Genomic DNA, 23693 nt, shown 5'->3' on the forward strand with positions numbered 1-23693 from the left:
ATATAATTACATTTCAATTAATGTTAATACGATGAGATAATTTCATGTAAATAATATTATGCCATTTCATAAACCCATTGAGAGTTTTTAACAATGATCGTGTAATCGATGGATTTTATTTTGAAAAAAAATGAATTTTAGATTTTTTTGAAAAATTTTAAATTTTTTTTCTTGTAAAAAAAAAAATATGATGTTTCTAAATAGAGCTGAGAGTCTTAATTTACATCTTCTACTGTTTGTTTTATATATTACCAAAGTGACGTCACTCATGTTGTTGGAATAAGATCCTGTCTGTGCTGTTTCATCACGTACGAAAGTACGTATGAAAATAAAGTTCTTGTTTTAAACTAGACAATGTTACGCCAAGCTTCAGGGTCTCTCCTGTATTTCTGGCGTGTTAAGCAACACAGTAAACAGTACTAGTAGCAGAAGTAGTGTCGTTGCAGAGCTTTTCTATGTAGAGCAGTTACGGACTGTCAACATTATACCGGGTTTTGAAGTAGAGCGAGTGAGCGCGGCTTAACAACGCTTTTGATAAAGTACTGGCAATGGCAGCTACAGGTCTCTATGTAGAGCGAGCTAGCACCAAAGTATGCTATTGGTATTTATAGTAGAATCAGTGGATGCCGGGAGGCTCTATGTAGAGGGCGGGTGCGGCTGCAGAACCCTGTCGATAAAGTACTGGCAATAGTAGCTACAAGTCTCTATGTAGAGCGAGCGAGCGCTACAGTATACCATTAGTATAGTACTGGTAGTTATCATAGAGCCGCGTGGAGAGCGAATGTAGCGCGTCACTGACGAGTCTGTCGACGAGCTGGCGCAGCTGCGGCTCCGTGCGGCCCACGTGGAAGCGCGCGCGGAACGACGACACCGCGCTGCTGCTGCGGAGACACGCCAGCTGACCACCTGTCGACAGAATATTCCTTGTTAAGAAAGAAAGAAAGAAAGAAAGAAAGAAAGAAAAAAAAAACATTTAACACTCTTATGGTACGTTTACACGCTGACCAAGTCTCGCAACACACAAGCGTGTAGATGGGGTGTTCGGCTCGAACCAGTGTCGGTTTTTCACAGAGATTCAAGGAAGTAAAGTAACGGACTAACGCACTCGCAAGCGTGTAAATAATTCCCAAACGTTTGTGAAAGCTTGGAGCTTGTGGACGTTTGTCAAGCCATACCAAGGGTTTAAATGTATCATTATACATTCATACAGAATACTATTACATGTACTAAATGATACAAAAAGTGAAGCTCCGCTCATGATAAGCAAAGTTTTGTTTCTTTTGTATGAAATAGTTTTTTAGTTTTGTTTTCTTTTTTTATAAAAGAACTCTGTCAAATTAGGATAATACCCTGTAATGATAGTAAGTTCTATTTAGTGTGAATAAATAAATAAATAAATAATAATTATTTTGTAATATTAATGCGCTAAACACTACAAAAGTAACGATCATAATCATGACCAGAGCCCTTAAAAAACAGATGATCTATACTATAGGTCTCTCGTGTCTTTTAATGTATAGATTGTATACAATCCAGCTAACATCACACCAATACGTATACAACTACAACAACACTGAAATCGAATCCGTACCCATTCGCATGGTGTCCACAAGATGCAATATCTGGTCGCAGTGTTTGCGCGCCGCGATGAGACCGCGCAATATGAGTATCTTGAAATACGCGAACATATCGGAATTCTCGCCGTCCATTACTTCCACGAACTCGTTGGTCAGCTGCGACATTTAATATTCATTAATATAGATGAAAAAAATAAGTAAAAATAACTATAGTATCATAGATAACAACCATAGTAAAATTTCATACATTAGGTATGGTGGTAGGATGGTTAATATATAGCAAAAAATCATGTTCCATATATTAAATCTATCCAGTTAGAAAATCAACATCGGCTAATCGAGTCATCAAATTTATCAATTTCGTTATTCCATACAAAGAGTGCACAAAAATAGAATTGATTAAATAACAACATACATAAAAGTGCGGTCTTTGAATTTCGAATAAATGATTACCTTAAACGGTGAACTCTCGAAACCCAAGTTCTTCGGTGATATCGAAAATATAAATCCAAAATCGATGTGAATGATGTGTCCCGCGCTGTCTAGTAAAATGTTGCCGTTATGCCTGTAATACAGAAAATCATACTAATATTATAGATGTTTGTTTGAATGTTTGTCCGTCAATCACACTGAAACTACTGTACGGATTTTGATGAAATTTTGGTATACAGACAAGGTATGATCTGACTGGAGCGATTAAACTTGGGGAACAGAAATCTTGACATCCGGGCGGAGCCGGAACGAGCGTCTAGTAGTGTAATCATTTTATTAATTAATATTTAACATTTTATATTACACATTAATTAAATATTTTAACTGGTGCATCAATATCCAAATAAACAATACAAAGCTAGATGCCTTGTACTTATAACCAATAATGAATAATTGTAATAGTGTTGCTAAAACTAAGCACAGGAAAATAGTTTAGTATTTCCGACATGCTTATAATAAGGGAACAAGCGACAAGATTATAATAAGGGAATAAATGCATATTAGGTAAAATCATCTGTTTTCAGTATATTTTGAGTTATGTAAACAATATTCCCATCCATCCCCACTTTTTTTATATCATAGCGTAGAACTGAACTACTGGTTTACTTGTTGGTAAGCGTTCACCACCGTGAACATTCGCAGACGTAGGCGAATGTTCATGGGCGGTCTGAGGAGGTAAGACGAAGCCTACGCGAATGCACTGACCGCTTTTAAGAGGGTAAGGGATAAGGACAATTGGACGACGAAACAATGTAAGAATGTATATACTGAGAAGGATGAAGAAAAGAAAACGGATCCATAACCCCACTAACCACCCCCACCCCCACTCCCATTGCTGTACTCACGCACCTGTCCTTCAGCTGCAGCAGGTAGCTGGTGAGCGCGTAGGCGGCGGCGGAGTGCACGAAGTTGCGCTGCGCGCGCAGGAAGCCCTCGCTCGTCGCCGGCCCGTGCTCCAGCTCCAGCCACGCGCGCAGCGACTTGCCCGACTGCTTCTTGATCTGGTGCAGCGACACCGAGTTCAGCACCTGTGTTGGGCGCGCCATGTTATAGACGATCGTTTTGTTGAAAGTAAAAATAAAGATCATCATCATCAGCTCATATATTTTCCCACCATATTTCGAAACCATGTGACCTTTGAAACGGGGCGTACAAACAAAGAAATTAAGCCATATTTCGACTTACCAACAACCTTCACATGACCCTCAAAGTAACATATTTAATATATGTATATGGAGAAGATACCTATTTATAAAGACTCATTGGTTATATAAAACTGGACATTGCTAGTCGAAAGTGAATTTAACTTACAAGAGACCAACACCAACCAACAACTTTCTATACATTAAATAATTGATTACTTCAACACTAGTCACTGAAGACTCGAGCCTATGCATAATATGACCTCATAAGGTTGGAGTACAGACAGCCTTCACAAGACTTATGTAATGTGTATTAAATACCACCAATTGTAGACAATATAGGAAACATTAACTTACATGAATTCATACCCATTCAAATTTACACAAAAATGGCGTGGAATTTAAAAATTGTGTATAAAATAGGCTGGATACTATCACCTGGTACTGAACAACTTAATGTTATACCCTATATAAGCAACTTCAATATCACACCTATGCTAAAAAACTGCTCCTCCCCCTTCTGTTTTTTTACAACGCTTTAAAAGACCTTTTTTTGTGGGGAAATCTTGCATATACCCACGTCCTCGGATCAGATTCCTACCCACTAAAGCCCACTGTGTTCCTTCGAGTCGCTATAGTGAAACTGCCAGGAGCGCTTATAAAATCATAAGGTGCACGTGCACGTACACGTCGCGCCGCACGCACTCACCGGCTGTATGAGGCCCGACTCGCGGTCCAGGCATATGATCTCGTAGGGGCGCAGCGCGAGCGGCACGCGCTCCAGCTCCCACACGGCCTGCAGGCGGCGCAGCAGCTGCGCCGCCAGCATCTCCTGGCGCAGGTCGTCGCCCACCTTCACGATGCAGCCGAGCAGCCGCCAGCCGGCGAGGCAGCCGTACGGTGACGTGGCGCGCATGCGCGACAGCTTGCTCTCCCACGACTCCTGCGGAGACGATATACACATTAATGATTTTTGAGTTTTTTTAATCATAAAAGGGAATCGCATGACGATCCTGCCTGATGGTGGGCCGAAATGTGGTGCAAGATGAAACGCGCCTCCCTAGCACCATTAAATTAAAGTATAGTGAAAAGTGCGCAACACAACAATTTAGTATAGGGTAAAGCTATACCTTAAGCGCAACCGCCGAGGGGTCATGGGGGTCGTGCTTGAAGGCGTTCGCCGGCGGCGCGGCGGTGGCGTCCACCAGCCGGCGCCGCACCTCCCCCGCGCCCACCGCCAGCGACTCGCGCGAACCGCACGAAGATGCCGACTGTACCGACTGTACTGACTGCATCGATTGCACTGACAGCTGGAGAAAAAAAAACACAAAATCACCGATAGTCCGGGGACACGATTGAATGTTATGGTAAGAAATATAAACAATATGTATTTCTATTCATTGAATTAAATACAATTACTCGATGAACACAAATACATGTTAAATTATATTATGATCTAGTGAAAATCACTCATCATATAATCTTCCTATAAAAATTCATCACTTAAATGAGATTTTTTTATCCTAAATAACCATCACTCTTAGATACGACAAATTCATACCTGAGACACGCAATCTGGCGCCGGACACGTTCTGGGCGGGCACATTTGAAAGCAGGCGTCCTCATCATCATGACTCCAGCAGTCACTATTATCCACGTCATCCATAGCCGAATACATGGACAGGCTCGGCCACTCTGGGACTAGGTTCTCCTCGCTCTTGGTGTGGCGGATGGGGGGCGAGTGCGGGGCGGGCGGCGCCGGGGGGAGCAGGCGAGGGGGGAGCGGCTCGTGCCCCTCCGTTTCGAGCACTTCCACGTAGATAATATAAGGCGCCTGGAATAAATTAGACGATATACTAGGAGTGTATTTGTGAAGTGACTAGTGGAAAATTATCATGATCAGATATCAGAGGACGATGTACGAGCACGTGTAACGTGCGACAGTTTTTTGCTATACAGTAGTTGTATGGTGAAGAACTGACTGATTTCAATAACATATAGGCACAGATACACATAGTACATTGATTATAGTATGGAAACCGAATAATGCACGATGTTAAATTGACCGTATACCGAAATACAATGTCATTAAATTTGACCTTGACCTGTGATTTTATTGAACACAGCCGTAGGACATCCGTTACTCATTAAGATGAAATGACTATCACCTCATTGATCTCTTAGACAATACGTGACAAATATTTGGATGTTTTTAAATAAATCTAAAAATAAATATTTATAATTCGCTTTTGGCAAAAAAAAAATTTCATTGAAAAGAGTATCCCCAATTTTCCTCAACTCTTAATGTCAAGTTAATATGAATTTAATGGTTTTGACTTTCGAATGTTCAATTTAGTAAGGCTAAACCTTGCACTTTGATACTTACTTTTACGATTACTTTGCGATATTCATAAAGAATTTAATAGGTATCTTTTTATCTCTTACAACAAGTCTTAAGTTCTATTCTAGGCAATCTATTCTTAGGTACCTCTAACAATAACATTTTTTTTCTTTTCTGTATCTGCACGATAAATAATTAATCAATCCTAACCTTATCCTTGCTGTTAAGCACGGCGGCCGCATGCGGCGGTATCCTGAGAACATAATGGGGCTTCTTATGCAGCGGCAGCCAGACCCTCGCCGGCAAGTTCAGATCGAGGGTTACCAGCTCGGCTCGCAGCCGGCCGTTGCGTCTCTCCTTGTCCGCCACGCTAGCCAAACGACGCCCGATGTTCGTGAGGGCTGTTAGGAACTGCAATAGGCAATAAAAAGCTAATTCAATTTGTGTACACACGTATATTTAAAATGTATACAGTCGGTCATGATTGAAATAACTGATCTAAAATATTATAATGGGTAATTGCCTATGCTTATGTAACATTAAGTGATTAAATTTTCTCATAAATACATGCATAGTTGGCGAAATTTTTATATAATAAAAACATATTCAATATTCTTAAAGAGTAAATATTTAGGACACCTTAATGGTATTAATTACGGGTAATAATGAGTTACCTAATCATTTTGCAAGTATAGTCACGTTTCCAAGAGGCGTATACGTTTAATTCGTCTAATAATATATTAACCAGCTTATCGTATCACTGATTAAGCAAAACAAAAATCGCTTAGAAACTCTTGGGAAAAACCCAAAAAAACAAAGAACATCATTCAAATATTGTTCAAAATAAAAACAGCATCAACGTGAAATGAACGCACGTATGATATAACGCAGAACGCTACGATTTGAGGTGCGATTCAGTCGAATGACCTCAATCATCGAAAAGTCGTATCGCTTTCGTGGGAAAATGGAAAGCGTGGGCTCTTAGCAGATACATTTTAAAAGCTGCTGAATCTAATTTTATATGAAACTTATATTTAAATTGTTTGTCATTGCGTTCCGTGTTTATATACGGTACGCGGTACGATGAAAAGTTAATAAATCTGCATCTCTTTGAGTTCATAACGTATAATGAGTCACTTTCTCAGGAAAAATTCTTATTTTTTCATCTTTCTTATTTATTAATAAATTTTAACGTAATATATACTGTGTGGATCTGATTATATAAGGCCACATTATATTATCTTAAATTAACTATAAGTTATTATATTATGCCATTACAAAGGTGTGGCGTAATAAATAGATATGGTACTTGCGGATACAGGACGCTGCAGCGATTCAGAAATATGTATTTTGTATTCAGTAGAAGTCCCTCGGATACCGAGATATTCGACGTTTTCGAAAATTAAAAAAAAATACCACTCAGCCACTCTTTGGTGACAAGGCTGGAAATTAAGGGTTTCAACCTGTTTGTAACATAATATCCCTATATAGATGCGTTACAGAACATAATTTCAATTATCATCATACATAATATATACATTAAGATCATAAATATTCTACCATTATTGAATACTGTTTGTGATCGATTCAAATTTGCTAAACACAAAATATCGTTCTACAATCAATAACAATCGATGCTCATAAATTACGTCACTGACTTGAACTGGCTGATATGATAAGCGAGCCTCAAGGAAAACACCTTTGTTACGTAGGTCCATACAGATACGATCAGTTTGATTTTTCTCTTTGCTATGATTACAATAACTAAACACGACTCAGGCATTAAACACAGCGAATTGCATATTGAATTCTGACAGATATTAATTAACGTTTAAAATCGCATAATATAACGTGACATTGGATGTGCTTCGAACCTTATCAGAGGCCGAGACGAGGCAATGGTGTAGTTGGCAATAGCAGAATCATTCTATTGTTTATTGAATTTAAACCGCGCAACTGTAAATTTCATTTTTACTCCTTATTTTCCATTCTTAAATTAAAAGGGCTGTATGTATAGACATTCTTCTAACTGAAGTAATCTGTTTATTAAATAGAAAATATATAAGTTACGGACATGTAAACGATTTTACCTGAAGAAGTTAATTCTCTTTACATATACGTGGAGAATAATAAGGGACCCTTTAAGTTCACATAAAACAATTCTCTTACGCAAGGCATCAAACGGGCTATTTTTATATTAGGAACACCAAAAATGACCTCTCTATTATGTATATTTTCGATTATGTTTAGAGCTAAACGCGATTTACTTAAGAAAAAAATCATCATAAAATCTTGCCTTCAAGGCAATATGCTGACTAAAGTGTACATTGCATAATTTTTTTGTTGATTCGTCTGTTAGTAAGCGCTATAAACGGAAAAGGTCCGCTATTCGTCATCAGGGCGGAAGTGCAAAATGTCATAAATAACGTAATATAGATTATAGACCTAGTTTGTTTTAATATTTCATTTAAATACATCTTACAGATGATTTGAAATAAAATCGAAGAAGATTTAATACAAAATGAGCAGAGAGAAGCCGATTATAAAATAAACGAATGTTGAAAAAAAACATACATTTAAATAAATAAGCTACAAATGTATTGGTTATTTCCGAAACTAGTGAATGGAGGAAACAGAAATAAAGCATTATTTAAATAAAAATACTTCTTAGAACATAATTTTACATGCATGGAATGTGTTTAAAATTCTTTGTATCATCATCATCATCATCAGCCCATATGTGTTCCCACTGCTGGGACACAGGCCTCCTATGAGGGTTCAGGCCATAATCCACCACGCTGGCCAAGTGCGGGTTGGCAGATGTCACATGTCGTCGAACTTTTAATTCTTGGACATGCCGGTTTCCTCACGATGTTTTCCTTCACCGTTAAGCAGTGGCGATGTTATCCACATGCGCAGATAAATTGAAAAATCAATTTATTTCCTGCACGCTCGGCCGGTCTCGAACCCCGACTTACCGATTTTGAAGTCCGAGGTTCTCACCACTGAGCCACCACTGCTTTTTTTATTAAATAAATTTAAATTAAATAAATTCTTTGTATATAGAAATATTATCCATTATTATCGCTCGTTTAATTGTATTTATTTTTATCCTTTAACCGATAACAATCGCCCGATCAAAGTTCTAATTTCAAAAAAAAATATTTCTGCTTCAATATGACCTTTGATAAATTGCTATAAGTTTACATTTATCATATTAGCTAGAAGACTGAGGTTTTCGTACATATATCCCTATACATCGCCAAGATAGAACCTCGATCGTGCATACTGACATTCTATGATATGATAATTATCAATATATTTTCCTCATTGTAAAGAAAACCCGCAATAAGCCTGCGAATAGTTGAATCAATTGAACCTCCGCGAACAAAAGAAAATTCAAATTTTTAGATTAAAACCCATTATGAAAGTAATGGAAGTGAATTATAATAATATAATACTTTAATTTATTCGTCATACACAAAGTAACATCAACTTGGGTTATAGTTTTTAGTCTGATAACGAATGATGCAATTAATATATCAATGACTTTTTTTAACCATAATCCAATGCCAACAACAACGTTTTTCGTTACATTATCGTAAAATGTGACCTAAATTATATGTAATTTAGGTCACATAGTATATGTACTACATACATGATTTGTTTCATCACTTAATATTTTCTTGAATAAACATTTTATTTTGTTTCAACTAAAATATCCAATGATCTGCATGCAAATAATACAATTTTCATTTATAATACAGTCAGACTGTGTAACTTTGGCCCACAATTCATGGCGTTGTGCTTATAAAAACCAATTTATAGAAATGATTTTGTTTCATGCATTTTTGGTGATATTCAAGATTGCTTCAATGATTTTTAATAAAACAGGACAAAAACGAATAAATTATTGCCAAAATGTAAGTTTACATGTATAGAAGGGCGAGTTTGGATATCGCTATAATAATTACTTATTTAAACAAACAGAGACTGATAATGCATTATTAAGCTTATTGGGAAACAAGAGATAACTGACACATGTTTGGATTGAATAAGAATTAAAAAACTAGAAAAAGAAAACAATAATTCAATAGTAAAGAAGTCTTTGAGTCTATACGTAGTTAAAAAGATTGTATTTAACAACAACATTTACCCTTTCCTACAATATCCGGTAATTATCAGTTTCCAACATTATCATTATCAGGACAAAACATACGTGATATAATCTTATTATAATAGATAAAGATATTACACTTACACGATAATTCTCCGTTTTCGAACAGCTTTTCACATTACAATGAACCATTTACAACTTAAATGAAATATGTGTAAGCATAATGAATTTTACCAAATTTGCTTACGTAACAAGGTTTATAAGTAAAAAAATGTAGAATGTGAACGCTCACCTGTGTTTGGGGAGCTAGCCTTGGCGCACCGCACGAACACTGTTCACCACACAGACAGCCGCTATCGAAAGCTCTTCCAGAAGCCAAGTCCCCTAAATGCCTTCCAGATGGAGTGGCAAGCCTCAACGCAGATGCATCAGAATGAGCTCTATGGTGCCCCCTTCTCGCCGCGGGCCTTATCTCTTCAGCAAGAATGGAATCTCTTAACTTCGTCGCTCTAGACCTTTTGGCGTCCCCACCGAAGGCCGTCAACAGCCACGCGAGTCGCAACGAAAAGTCAGCACTTTGTTTACACCTATGCACTAAATATGGCCGTAAAACTTCAGCAACGTCACCCATCTCTATGTACATTGTCGCTAATTGCGGAAGGTAAAAATCGACGTCTTCATGTGGGAATGAGAACAGTTTGTTGGCTAGGTACGTTTGTACACCTGGCTCCTTTGAATTAAAGAGGTATGAGATCGCCATGCTCATATCGAAGAGTTTACTCTCGAACAATCTCAGGAGAAAGTCTTTGTGGTTTGCAGTGTCAGTTGCAGTAATTGTTTTAGTCGTCGTGAACGGGACGCACTGTGTAATAGCTATATCGGGTGGATCCGGGGGTTTATCTGTGTCTTCTGGATTGCCAGAATCGAGGCTTTCTCGCGACCTTGCTGCGGCGGGTGTAGGTCTTTCCTCATCGTGACTGTCTGGTGGCGTGTGTATCCCAGAGTCGTCGGAGCCGGCGGGAACTTCTGGCGGGAGGGCGAGCCGTGGGGCGGGCACATCGCCCGGTATGCGAAGCGGCGCGCCCTCCGGCGACGTCGGTGTCATGTCCTCTGGTATCCGTTGGAGAACGGAATCCAGAGATCGGTTCCTCTGGTGGCCACATCCCGCTGGCGGCCCGTTCGCGCCCGTCACATGTCTACAAACAAAAAACATGTATGTGAGTAAACTTCATTTATTTTATCTAAAAGTATATAGAGACCTTATAGTATTGTACCTATATTTGTCGTCAAACGACTTATAGAAAGGGTCCTCGTAATGACGTATACCGACCACAATAATCTTTTTAACCATTTGTAATTATAATATTATCATTCGTGAAACGGCACTGTTACTTATCATTAAGCACATTCAAATCACGCACAATATTATACGTTGAATAAGGACGCACTTTTGACACTAGCGCGCGCCATATGTTTGTAGCGTAACCGTGTAAATAAAAGCGACGAACACAATATCACAGACGCGTCCGCCTCGGACGCGAGCGCACAGCAAACTGTTTTACGCAACAAAACAGGCACGCCGCACGCCGCACGCCGTGCCGCATACCGAAGAATAAGGATCACCTCGATTACACTACATACACATGACGGCGTCTAAACAATTTCTGTAGCCAAACTCAAGCAGTGGGTAAACAAAGATTTCCCCAACACACTTCACGGCACTGAGCATATATATTTCCACAGCTGAAGAAACTGACGTACGCCTTTTAAAATGAGCCATTTGTGCAAATAGACGAAACAGCCTTGGCCAGGCTTGCTCAATTTGAGCGCATGTTAATTTGTTAACCATATCACGTAGAGCTGTGTATTTTATCTCAGCTGACGCCGTTAGTATGCATACTACGGGTTAGGATTTCATACCAAACACATATAAGGGCAACACGAGGTGTATTAGTAATCACTAATTAGTATTCATTGACTGATTTTGCAAATCGATCCACACTTGGTTAGTGGTTCATTTTTTTTTACATGGAGAATATATAAATTACAATGTACTGTTAATCGTGCTTATATATCCATCACGCCTCTCATATTGTGTCCGATGCCAGACATTGTTTACGGCTACCAACGGAGACGTCGTCATGACATAAGATTAAAGAAAGCATACAAACACGTCGGAGAAAGCGGCCAACGACCTCAAATAATTTTAACACCACTCGTGTGCGCAATCAAAAGATCAATCTGTATATGTTTAGAGCCGCGATAGATTATAAGCATAAATTATATCCAGGGGAAGTATTTAGGGACGATTGACGAGTGAACATTCCTCAGAAGCCGAAGTGGTCATACATTTGGTTCATTTATTTTTAGAGTTTTATCGAGACTGGAGCACATGTTCCCCTCAAACAGATGTGCTGATGACGAACTAACGATAATCAACGGCGCGATTTCAATAGGAGGTGAGTATAATACGATTTGTTTAACTCAATTACAAGTATAATACGTAGAGAAAGTTATGTACTGCATAAATAATGCAGTGTTTTTATCAATATTTAACAAATTTAATATATTGTATTAATTTCATTTAAAACCGGATATTTTCGCAACTATATTTATAAGTTTCGCAAGAATCGTTTCGCATGACATCCTGTTTTAGCAAAGTAATGGTAAACTCATTAAAACAAACCGAATGACTAAATATAACCTGCACTGCGCAAATAATCACCGTCTTAATTACGACTCCGATCGTGTTTTTCGTGATAACAGCAAATTATTTAAGATCTCTGACTAATAGCAACATTTATTTCGATGAATAGTGAGAGCTAAAAGCGAACGAATTAAATGTTTGTTCCATAAAACAGTAAAATAAAAATCCATTGTGTTAATTGTGTATCCGGAATTAAAGCATCGTATCCACCCACATCCTATCCTATCCTATCCTACTTCCTACTCCTACTAATATTATAAATGCGAAAGTTTATAAGGATGTGTGTGTGTGTTACTCTTGCACACAAAAACTACTGAACCGATTGCAATGAAAATTGGTACGTAGACAGCTGGACAACTGGAATAACATATAGGCATTTATATCCCGATATTCCTACGGGATACGGACTTACGCGGGTGAAACCGCGGGGCGCAGTTAGTTACTATCCAACCCAGAAAACGCTGTTCTGCCTTACGTAAATCTTTTAGGGGTATGACAAAAAAAATGTTGTCCGTCGCAATGCATAGAAAATTTCATGAGATCGGTCCAGCCGTTTCGAAATAGTATGATAACTTACATTGCGGCATGAGAATTTTACGCAAATAGTAAATTATAATAAAATAATAGAAACGACGAACCAGCGGGTAACAGAAAGTATTTATACAGCTTATGTGTTATTCTAAAATATAAGCTACATCACTGCCCAGTACCATCGAAATCCGTTCAGTGTTTTCGCGTGAAAGAGCAACAAATATACATGGCTACATTCATACATCCATCCTCACAAACTTTCACGTTCATAATACGAGTAAGACATACTTTTATTATAACGTTTACAATATCAACATGCAGTGTACAACTGCACACTCCGCAATTTGACCCGTGTGGATATGAAACTATAATGCTTCGGTACACATACACCAGGCACTGATACCTAGAATCGGCGACGGTTCGACCCGAACAATAAACCTCGCGTGTCCGACTGTAATTCATTTACAAAACTTCAATTATACACACAAACAGGCGACTAGTTTCAGTGGACTGGTCGTCTGGAAAAGCGAGGACGCAACGAAATATTTCCATTCGAATAGTGTATTATAAAAATAATGTAGAAGACAAGAAAACTACTGGACAGATTTCGATGAAACAATTTTTTTTCGTGATTCAATGACTTAATTTCCTGATGAAATAAAAACACTTTTTGTAATATAGCTATAAGTTCTCGGCAACATATGAGCTATAATTTATTTTTGAAGAATTTGTATTGAAATTTAATATATAAGCACGCGACAACAAAGCCGCGGGCACTGCTAGTTCAATGTTTTGACGGTCCAATTTTAACGTGATTAAATAATAAGACAAAAAACTACAGACACGCTTAATAGATTCCGCTATGGTTATCAGTTATTCGTTAAAAGGCAAAATAGCTGAAACGGTTAAATTAGTAGTTATCAAAATAAAATGACGATTCAGATTTCTCTTCCGTACGATAGATAGGAATTGAATGATTTATTGTTTCAAAATACGAAATAAACCTTTGATCACAGCTAACTATGATATGTATGGAATATCTGAGGTGTGAAATATATATGGTAAAATTTTTTCAGTATACACATAGAACAATTCAGCTCATCACATGTTATTCACAGAATCAGCACTTGACCCCAATGGGCGAGGGTATACTGATTTCAATTTGTTTGTTTACACACGTTCAGCACAACATCTTTGAATGCGGGTTAATAGTGGTTAATTGATCTGCTACAATGGTAGAAATATGAGACCATACGTCATGTACGTACATTAAAGTTTATAAATTAGACATACGTTCTATAAAGAACATAGGTATCGTTCGTAACAAAGCAATAATGTATATAAATCGTACATTGTTGTAATTTATAAATGCATAGTGTAGCAAAATTCTACGTGTATTTTGTTGAGCAATGTTTGTATATACATGAAAAACAAAAAAATAAACCTTTAAAGCAGCTGATTATGTTGAATAAACCGGTCTCAAATAACCACACGTCAAGTGCGTGCTCATAATGTTAATGTAAATCTCAGCCCATAAGTGCAATACATCAAGTTAAAGGCAAAAAATTGCCTCATTAGAGCTATAAAGTACAAACTGCCAGCGCCAGAAGGCTTTTTATGGATAATTTAAAATTAGTGCCGCAGCAAAAATTCAGAGTCACAGAGGGATGTGCTTGATAAAACATCTAACAAGTTTTAGTGTCCAATTTACGAAAACGTTTTCGTGATTTATGTCAAAACCTTAATAAGATCTCATGAGAGATCAGCGCTTTGGTTTCTTCGATACTTTTTCGTGCCGGTTCATATTTCGTAGAACATTTAAATAAATATTGAACAATGTGAACCAACTGCTAGTCATACATACACACATACCCAATTCAGCGTATAAACGACGTCAATAATTAAAACAATAGATGTTTGATTGAATTGAACATTGTTGATATAGCTTTCCACGTGTCGATGAAAAACATAGACCGAGTTTCTCATACATTAGAAATGTATTTTAAGGTGAAAGTAGTGCATGCTTTTAGGTCTTAGAAAATGCACAATAAATAGTAAGATACGCGACGAACCAACAGTAAAGTTCGGACGTTATTGTTTCCGCATTAAAAACTTGAAAACTTTCGAATACATTTTAAAATAGTGAAGTCACTCAATAATTATACACTTAAACATATTTTTTGGCTTTCTAAACTAAGAAGAACATTCAGAAAGTATTAACATTACGACGTCACGTCTCGTGTGTCTAGGATCATGTCTTACAAACCGTAAGTAGCGAAAGTCAATCGAGTAGATACTTAGTGCTTACAGAGTACAGAGACCCTGCCACTTATACCATGTACGGTGATCATATGGTAGTTTCTTGTATCTAACAATTTCTCTTAACCAGTACACTTCATACGTTTGATAACTTTTACTCGTGAATCAAATGCGAATAATGTTTTAATGGTATTTCAAAAAACATATACACTAATCTTTATTCCATGGGCATATTCAGTGATGTCAAGCGAAGTTTCAAATAAATAAGTTTTTGAGACCAAATACAAAGGCAATATTCCAGCTTTAAATTCTGTAAGAAATTCAATTACTAATTATAAATTGACTTCATATCATGAGAAAAAAAACACGTACACAATTACTGGGGTAGCAGATACTACAATATCGATTATAAATATCCAAGAGTTTCTATATCTTCAGCATAACGCCATTGTCTCCACTCAGTCAAGACCAAGTTTGATGAACTAAGTTTGAGTCGAATTAGAATCGTGAACATTTAGCTAATATTCAGAACATAAAATATAAAACACACCCGATGAATAATCACTAAATGAATACAATATTCGAATGTTCAGTTCGTCCCTTGCAAATAAATAATGATTAAAATGTTTCATGTTAAAATGAAAATGTTCGATGTTTCCACAGCTACGCTACGCACAAACGTGGTATGACATACGTAATTTCTATTGTTTCAAAAACTCTAATGTAAAACATTACCAAATATTATATTACAAGTTTTGAATACGCAATCGAGCATAAACTCACAATATCATCATACTTTCAACACGAACACGAAATGCTAGTGTTAGTATTAAGGATAACAGTGCATACAACCTACGCTCAAAATTCGAAGTGACCCTGCCTAATATGAACAACACCGTGCAGTTAAACCACGAAAGCGGAACAGACTGGCTTTCACGTGAGCATTTCGGGGTGTAAACAACACCCAAGTATCATAGCAATATATCTAGGCACAATTAAAGTGATCAATAGTGAATGAAAAAAACAGAATTCCCACTGGAAAGTCTTCGGAATTCGCCTTTCCCAGCCGTGTCAGAAGGGTCCGTAACAGTCCATACAGGAAGTTGTTATGAACGTCGAGTAAAACGCCTTTAAACCTCTTCCGCGATAGGCTTCACGTACCTATACACTCGTGCTTTGCTTTTAAATTATTTTCCTCCACTCGACAATAATAATTACACGTATAATTATACATTTAAATGGACGCCTACGTACATAATGAAACGTGAATTTTATTATTGAAAATCTTTTATTTTTTTATATGACTTAGTATAAACACGACAGACTTTACTTTAATTTAATATATTTTTATATTTAAATTAACTAGACTTCGCCCCGCGGTTTCACCCACGTAAGTCTATATCCCGTAGGAAGATCGGGATAAAAAGTTGCCTATGTGTTATTCCAGTTGTCCAGCTGTCTATGTAACAAATTTCATTGCAATCGGTTCAGTAGTTTTTGCATGAAAGAGTAACAAACATCAATCCATACTTTCAAACTTTCGCGTTTATAATATTAGTAGGATGATAAAACAAATAACTAAACAAACTTCACACCCAAGAGCCAACAGATGGGTTGTATTTAATAGAATATTAGATACCAACTATTTACGGTACATATTCAAATTTTGTTGACTAAAATAATGTGTTTACATTTTAGACGAACTTTGAAATATAACAATTTGTAAACTAAACAAGTCGGTATACAACTTAACTGGTTTTAGCAGGTTATTAACCTGATTAAAAACGTTTGGATGGTGACAGTAAAATGTCATAAAGTTTATTTATGTAATATAGAAATATCACTTTTATATTTTGAAACACTTTCGACGTTATTACAAACACTTTACAGCGTGTGTGGTCACGAAAAAATAAAATACAATGAATAAATACTTAAAAAGTGTTTATTTTCTAATCATCTAATCATGCTTTATGTTTGTTTAGTCAGGGATAAAGGCAGGAAAGGTTAAGTTTCTATCAATGAGAATCACGAAGTAAAAAACGAGTAACCGAACTCTTTTTATTCAAATTACGGATATTAAAACAATACTGCTACGTGTTACGTATAAGGTGACTAATATATAATTAATATCACACCAACAAAAACATTAACGGAACACAACAAAACACCAGGAAGTTTAAATTACATATCAACTCGCATTCACTCGCATAATACTCAAAATTGCTTTAAAATGTAAATAATACTCAAGTGAGTACCGTTATTATTTTAAGAACTAGGTATCAAATGCACAATATACTTTTTCCCGTCGCTTCGCACGCGTTAAATCCTTTACTCTATAAAGGATCACAATAATTATACGACAGATTGCAATAACGCTATAACGTTGGATTTAATCTTACGGCGCCATATCCAAAGCACGTGGCTCACTTATTTCAGTAAGATTACGATATTGTTTTTATCAACTAATAGGTACTTAAAAAGTAGTACTTAATGCAAAATTACATTGGCCGTGCTTAATGAATTGAAAAACCGGTTATTCAATTTTTAGATACCGATATAGCAATATCAAGAAAATCGATTAATTATTAATAATAGCCATGTCAGTTTTTGATAAAAATACTTATATCATGATTTTATTTGTCATAGTCACCAATGGTAAAAGAAATTTTAAAATCGATTAAAAATGAATTGTAAATATTATTAAAAAAACCGGCCATGTGCGAGTTACATTCGTATACCGAGGGTTGTGTATGAGCGGTTATATATCATTTTATTGCGATGACCCATATTTTGATTTTTTAACAGCTAAAAGCGACTTTAGATTCGAGTATCTTCTATAAATTTCAGTTGGTATATTAAACCGTTTCTGAAAAAAAAAATATATTTCGTAGTTTAGGCCCGCAAAGGCTCGGGTGGAAGCTGGTGTTACATATTTGTCGCGGACGAATTCCAGCAAGTATTAAGATGAATTCCAACCTGGGGGCCCCTTCGCCAGAGCGGCTCAAGGAATACAGTGGGCTTTTAGTTGGCAGGAATCCGACATAACCCACAACCCATCCCCGGGCGCCATATGTATCTATAATGTTACATATCTATTATATTTATTATTTTTTAGTTTTTCGTATTTTTCCTGAATACAACATCTGCTACAAGATCTAGCTTTTTGCCAAATTTCATGATTCTGGGTCAATGCAAAGTAACCTTAGTATAAAAATATAGGTTTTAATATAGTGTTATGCAAACATGCACCACAAGTGGTTAGGTTAGAGACGGACGGATAACGAAATGACCCTAGAAGGGTTCTGTCCTTTTTCTTATGGAGGTGCGGACCCTTAAATAACGCTACGAGTTGAAACCTTCTTCCGTTTTTTGAACGTCGTCTAAAAAGCGATTGGAATATAAGTCAACATTTGAATTGTTTCCTTATCTATTACACTTCTCAATTACAGAGTAACCATCAAATCATGTAAATATCTTGCAAATAAAACGTATAGTCTCACAATATTCGAATAAATTAATGTGTAAGTACTTCGCTACACCAATGCAAAGAAGATTGGCAAAGAGAATTCTAGAAGGCTTCTGGACCGTGACGTATTTGTTATGTAACCACTTGTTGTTACAATATATTTATATTCATCAATATTAAGCAAGCAGCACGTGAACGTTGGCTCAAACATCGAACAGTTATATAAATTTACCAATTTATACAAATAGAATAGTGACCCAATGAATTAAAATACGTATTTGCCCAATTATGTCATCTAATAAAATTACGTAAATTAAACGGTTTAATGATTTTTCTCTTTGAATGGAGAAAAATTATGGTATAGTATTATTATCCATTATCTCCGTCAAAATTTACGAGAGAATATAATTTAACCAAGATTGGTGTAGTTTGCGTAAAACATCGCATACACTCTTGTAATTTTGTTGCAAGTGGAGTGCTCGTTAATTTACTCACGTCTAAATATAATCTCAATAAATATCAACCCTTTAATGGTTCTTTTGTTATATACATAGACATATACATGAGTTACTAGCATATAACCACTGATGTATGCGTATTCTTACTTCCCGAAGTTGTCTTCACGAAGTCCCCAAGATACTCGCGACATATTCCACCATCCGTCCCCACAAAATGTATGAGTATTTAATAGAACTTTCCAAACCACTCACAACATGCATCACACGACGTCCAATGTCATTACGCTAATCCAATAAAAGCGGTAGACTGCTGTCTTGCGTATGGCTTTAATACTGTAGGTTTTACCTTTAGATATTGTCACAAGGTAAAACATATGTCACGTTGAATCCATATATATATATTCAAGTACTCTGATGACGTGTTTCATACTTATATACGAAACACCATCGCTACCAATTCCGAACTATGTTTTCGTTAAAAATGTTGTTACTATCTTCACCTCGAAGGCATTCTGAAAGACATCCAGAGACATGTGAATGACATGACATAATGGTCCACCGGAACTCACCTATTACTAAAAGTCCATAATGCTTCAAGCGAAAGGACATAACATTTTAGTGAACGCTATATATGCTGCGAGTGCTTTATGATGAACATCATATGAGTTTATTTCTTTAAGGTCCCTATGTCATGTTTTTTCGACAACAACGCAGGTGGTAAATCGAAATCTTCCCTATACGTGGGAGACACTTGTAATAAATATAATACTTCACAATAAAATTGCCTAATTACACATCCCGATTCGCATTCAAACTCACAGATGGTACCGTAGGACGAGTTGAAGAAAAATTTGGGAGAAATCAAATTTGATGCAGTGCTCAATTTATATTGCGTGCCTATTAAGATAATTCAAATCCATTTGGAAAATTGAGGTCGTATTTAATCTTAATCGTTTACGGTATTAAATAATATTATAGCTACTGAACAAACTTTCATTAAGGTTCATTTTTGTAGGTAGACGAGAATCCGGAAATAATTTCTGTCAATATAAAATATATTTTTCCGATGTAAACGCAAGCATAATACGTTAACATTTGTTAGTTAATATTATAACAACTCCAGAACATAAATTTTTCGACGATCACTCTAAAAGAGTTGGTCTGAACTTGTAATGTTGAATGAGATCACGTCATATGCAGTAGGTACTTAATTTTTTGCAGAATTCAATCAAATTATATGCAAGGAAACAGAAATCACGACACAAGTGCATGATATTGCCTAAGATCTGATCAACAGCTACCTAGTAACTATAAATAAGTTATACCTACTATGCATAGGGCACGATTTAGACTTAACACATAAATCAAACTATGCATTATAGTACACAGTGTATTTAAATGATACCTAGCGACTCAATAAAATTCAATTAAATCAATTCTAACTACATCAACACTAGAAAATAAAACAAATTAAGTATAGAATTGTCATACAGATCATTTATAATATGTATTAAACGTATACGGTTTTTTATCCCAGTAGGTACTACTTGCAACGGGCAATTTATTCAACACATTCAAATTTTAGCGCTTCGTTACTATAATTTCATAAAATTATCAACAATTCTTACCTAGAACTCATTTAAACATACAAAAATTTACGATGTATAATAAGCCAAGAGTATTTTCAATTGAATAAGATACAAATTTTTTATACTTTTATCTTAATAGAAGTAAAATATTTTTATTGTCCACACAAAGGATCGTGAATGGATAAATGTTTGCTAATCAGTCACGCAAAAACAATACCGCAATTCTTGACATAGAAACAATATCCATTCTAAGAAATAAAAAACGCTTTGATGTTGTAATACTTAATTACATTTATTTATATATACCTCGGGGTGTAGTTACCGATATTAGTAGGAACGTAAAATAATAACTCAAAAACAATAGTTAGAGAACTTATTCTAGAAAGGGATATAAATCTCGCTCTTAAAATTTATCCGTATTTTGTCTACGGCTCAGTGAAAGCGAAGAAAACAGCCAGTGGAGACTTTAAAGAAGGGTCTAACAGTAAAATAGTAAACTTTTTGATTACTAAAGCATTCGAGTGCTAAAACAGGGTTGGGCTAGCACACAGCCTTGTCAGACAAGCATTATACAAAATACAAAAGAAACTACTGGGCTTCCCAATGTTATTAAGCATCGACAACCAAATCCTCTACAATATACTTTGTTGCCTCCAACACTGCTCGCTTTGTGGGTCGTCTCATTCCGTGCTTCTATCTATTCTATAAATAAATCTAAATATATATATACATAACTCAAAGGTGACTGACTGACATAGTGATCTATCCACGCACAGCCCAAATCACTGGACGGATCGAGCTGAATTTTGGCATGCAGAGATGTTATGACGTGGCGTTGCCACTTAGAAAGGAATTTGATAAATTATTCAACCAAGGGGATAAAATAGCGGATGAAAGTTTGTACCGCGCAAATTTATTAAGTGGGCGAAGCTGTGGGCACCAGCTAGTATTAAATATGTGTAATCCTCCGAAAAACCTACAGTCTATTCTTCCGAAGCTATAAATACAGCGGATAATATCATTAATAGAATATCAACAAGGCGTTAAAATGAATATAACAAACAACTTTTTAACTGGCTGTGATTTAGACCACTTCCTATCATAGGTTTGTAAACGACCTTGTTCTAATTGCTGTTCTTACGCATTCACATCAGTTTCAATTACCAACGAAGAATACATAAAAATGTAAATATATTAAATTCTGATATATCGATTCACGTTTAAATAATTATTTCAATATTGAATGTATTTCCTACCATATTAACTACTGTGAATGAATTTATTTTTCAAAACCACTTGATATATATAATCCTAATTGCTAATACGCTAAGAAACATTTTTTGGTACATAATGGTATCCCTTTATATGGGATAAATGCTCTTCACATCTTTTTCATCAGTGTACTAACTACTTTTTTACGAGTAAGTAGGTGAAGAGATTCTTGTTTTTATTAGTCTCCATCGGACAAAGAACCTATTCACTGGGTTATAACATTCTCGCTTGAATTTATTACCATGTCCACTATCAAACACACAGAAAAAATTTAATTACGTCACGTATTTATACGTCTTGAAAAACATGTAAAGCGAGAATCACGAGTTTTCTAATGATGTAACATAGAAGCGGAATAGTTCTTACAATATTCCTATGCATCTTTCCATTTCTATAAATGAAATGGCCAAAAAATTTGTTATAAGCACTACACATGACTCACATCCCGAAGTACGTCCTAAGACCTTAAATTCAGTATAGCGGGAAAACCGTTATAATTGTAATATTCTTGGCAAAACGAAGGAGCAGTGTTCTATTCATATTTTGTTAATGATTTAAGACTTATTGAAAAAAATATAAACTAATATCGTATAGATGGCTTTAATAGCATACGGTATGTCCGACCAATGTCGACATTTAAGGAAATGTCGAAACTGCTTCTAAAAGTCACCTGCACCGCCTCCATACGAACATAAACTTTTCATATGAGTCACAGCCCACTTCTACTACTATTTCATTTAGAGTTAATGTAAAAGCAAACAAATTAATTAATACAGAACAAACCCCGCTGTGCGTGCTCGCACGTCGCTGAGAAGTAACTCAACGTAATTATGATGTACCCTATGTTGTCGAAATTAAAGTTTCCCTCGTACTTTAATGAAAGTTTGATTAAAGTTACTAGTATTCTAGGACTATAGTAGGGGAGCCCAAGATGCTAAATGTGTATTTACTCGAGCGTTTCAGAAACCTATTGGAATTCGCAGATTATGGGATAGCAAGAAAAAAAGTCCTATAGTGTTTTCAATTTTAGCGGTGGAAAAAGGTTTTTGATTTTTTTTTTTTATTATAAAAGAAAACGGGGCTGTGGAAATACTCAAGCCCGTTAGATTTTGATATTTTGAATGCTCTGGCATATCACTGAAATAAAATATAACTTATTCTTACGATTTATGTGGTAATTTCGTGGCTACGAATAAAAGGTAAAATATAAAAAAAATATGACTCGAGCGCGTCAGATAAAGATATTACGGGTTATTTACAACAAAAAAAAATCCAAATTTCGATAATCTGACAATTTGAGCGTAACCTTAGAGAATTATCGATATTTTTTAATTTCCTGCGGCTCCTGTGAGCGCACCCACCAATATCAACTGCTCATACTTTCTGGAGGTACTTAGTAATAGGTAAGGTACCTTCCCTTATAATAATCTGACGCGCTCGAGTACATCCCAAAATCCCCTCTTGGGCTCCCCTACTACTATAAACTAAAAGAGTGAAAAAATAGAATACCCTTAGGCCTGTATTGTTCCGTGTTGCTACTATAATTTACATTTTCACAAATTATAATAATTCAATGACCTGTGACCGGCCTTATTGAAAATTAATCCAGCATACACTAGAAATGCGGGTGTATTATAAATCATATTTATACGTGGGGGCTTCGCTGTGGATAACAATCATGAGGTTAATAAACTGATTGGGGATGACCTTTCATTTTCAAACATTTGTGGCTACAGCTGTCG

General features: G+C 36.2%; 1 protein-coding gene across 2 annotated transcripts in view; it reads right to left on the reverse strand.

Annotated features, from left to right (window-relative positions):
• Nucleotides 1–175: 175 nt before the first annotated feature.
• Nucleotides 176–23693, reverse strand: part of LOC119840406 (phosphatidylinositol 4-kinase beta-like) — a 41696-nt gene continuing 18178 nt past the window's right edge. The window contains exons 1-10 of one of the 2 annotated variants that reach the window (XM_038367005.1): nucleotides 10944–11238; nucleotides 9962–10865; nucleotides 5763–5963; nucleotides 4773–5045; nucleotides 4342–4521; nucleotides 3921–4154; nucleotides 2919–3097; nucleotides 2031–2142; nucleotides 1592–1733; nucleotides 177–906 (exon numbers count right to left, since the gene is read on the reverse strand). In XM_038367005.1, the coding sequence (XP_038222933.1) occupies nucleotides 725–906; nucleotides 1592–1733; nucleotides 2031–2142; nucleotides 2919–3097; nucleotides 3921–4154; nucleotides 4342–4521; nucleotides 4773–5045; nucleotides 5763–5963; nucleotides 9962–10865; nucleotides 10944–11020 (2484 nt within the window). In that variant the 5' untranslated portion in view covers nucleotides 11021–11238 and the 3' untranslated portion in view covers nucleotides 177–724. Of the gene's footprint in view, nucleotides 907–1591; nucleotides 1734–2030; nucleotides 2143–2918; nucleotides 3098–3920; nucleotides 4155–4341; nucleotides 4522–4772; nucleotides 5046–5762; nucleotides 5964–9961; nucleotides 10866–10943; nucleotides 11239–23693 lie in introns of those variants that run through there. The other variant, XM_038367004.1, reaches the window with a different exon arrangement.

Source organism: Zerene cesonia, chromosome 6, assembly GCF_012273895.1.
Source record: "Zerene cesonia ecotype Mississippi chromosome 6, Zerene_cesonia_1.1, whole genome shotgun sequence".
NCBI lineage: Eukaryota > Metazoa > Arthropoda > Insecta > Lepidoptera > Pieridae > Zerene > Zerene cesonia.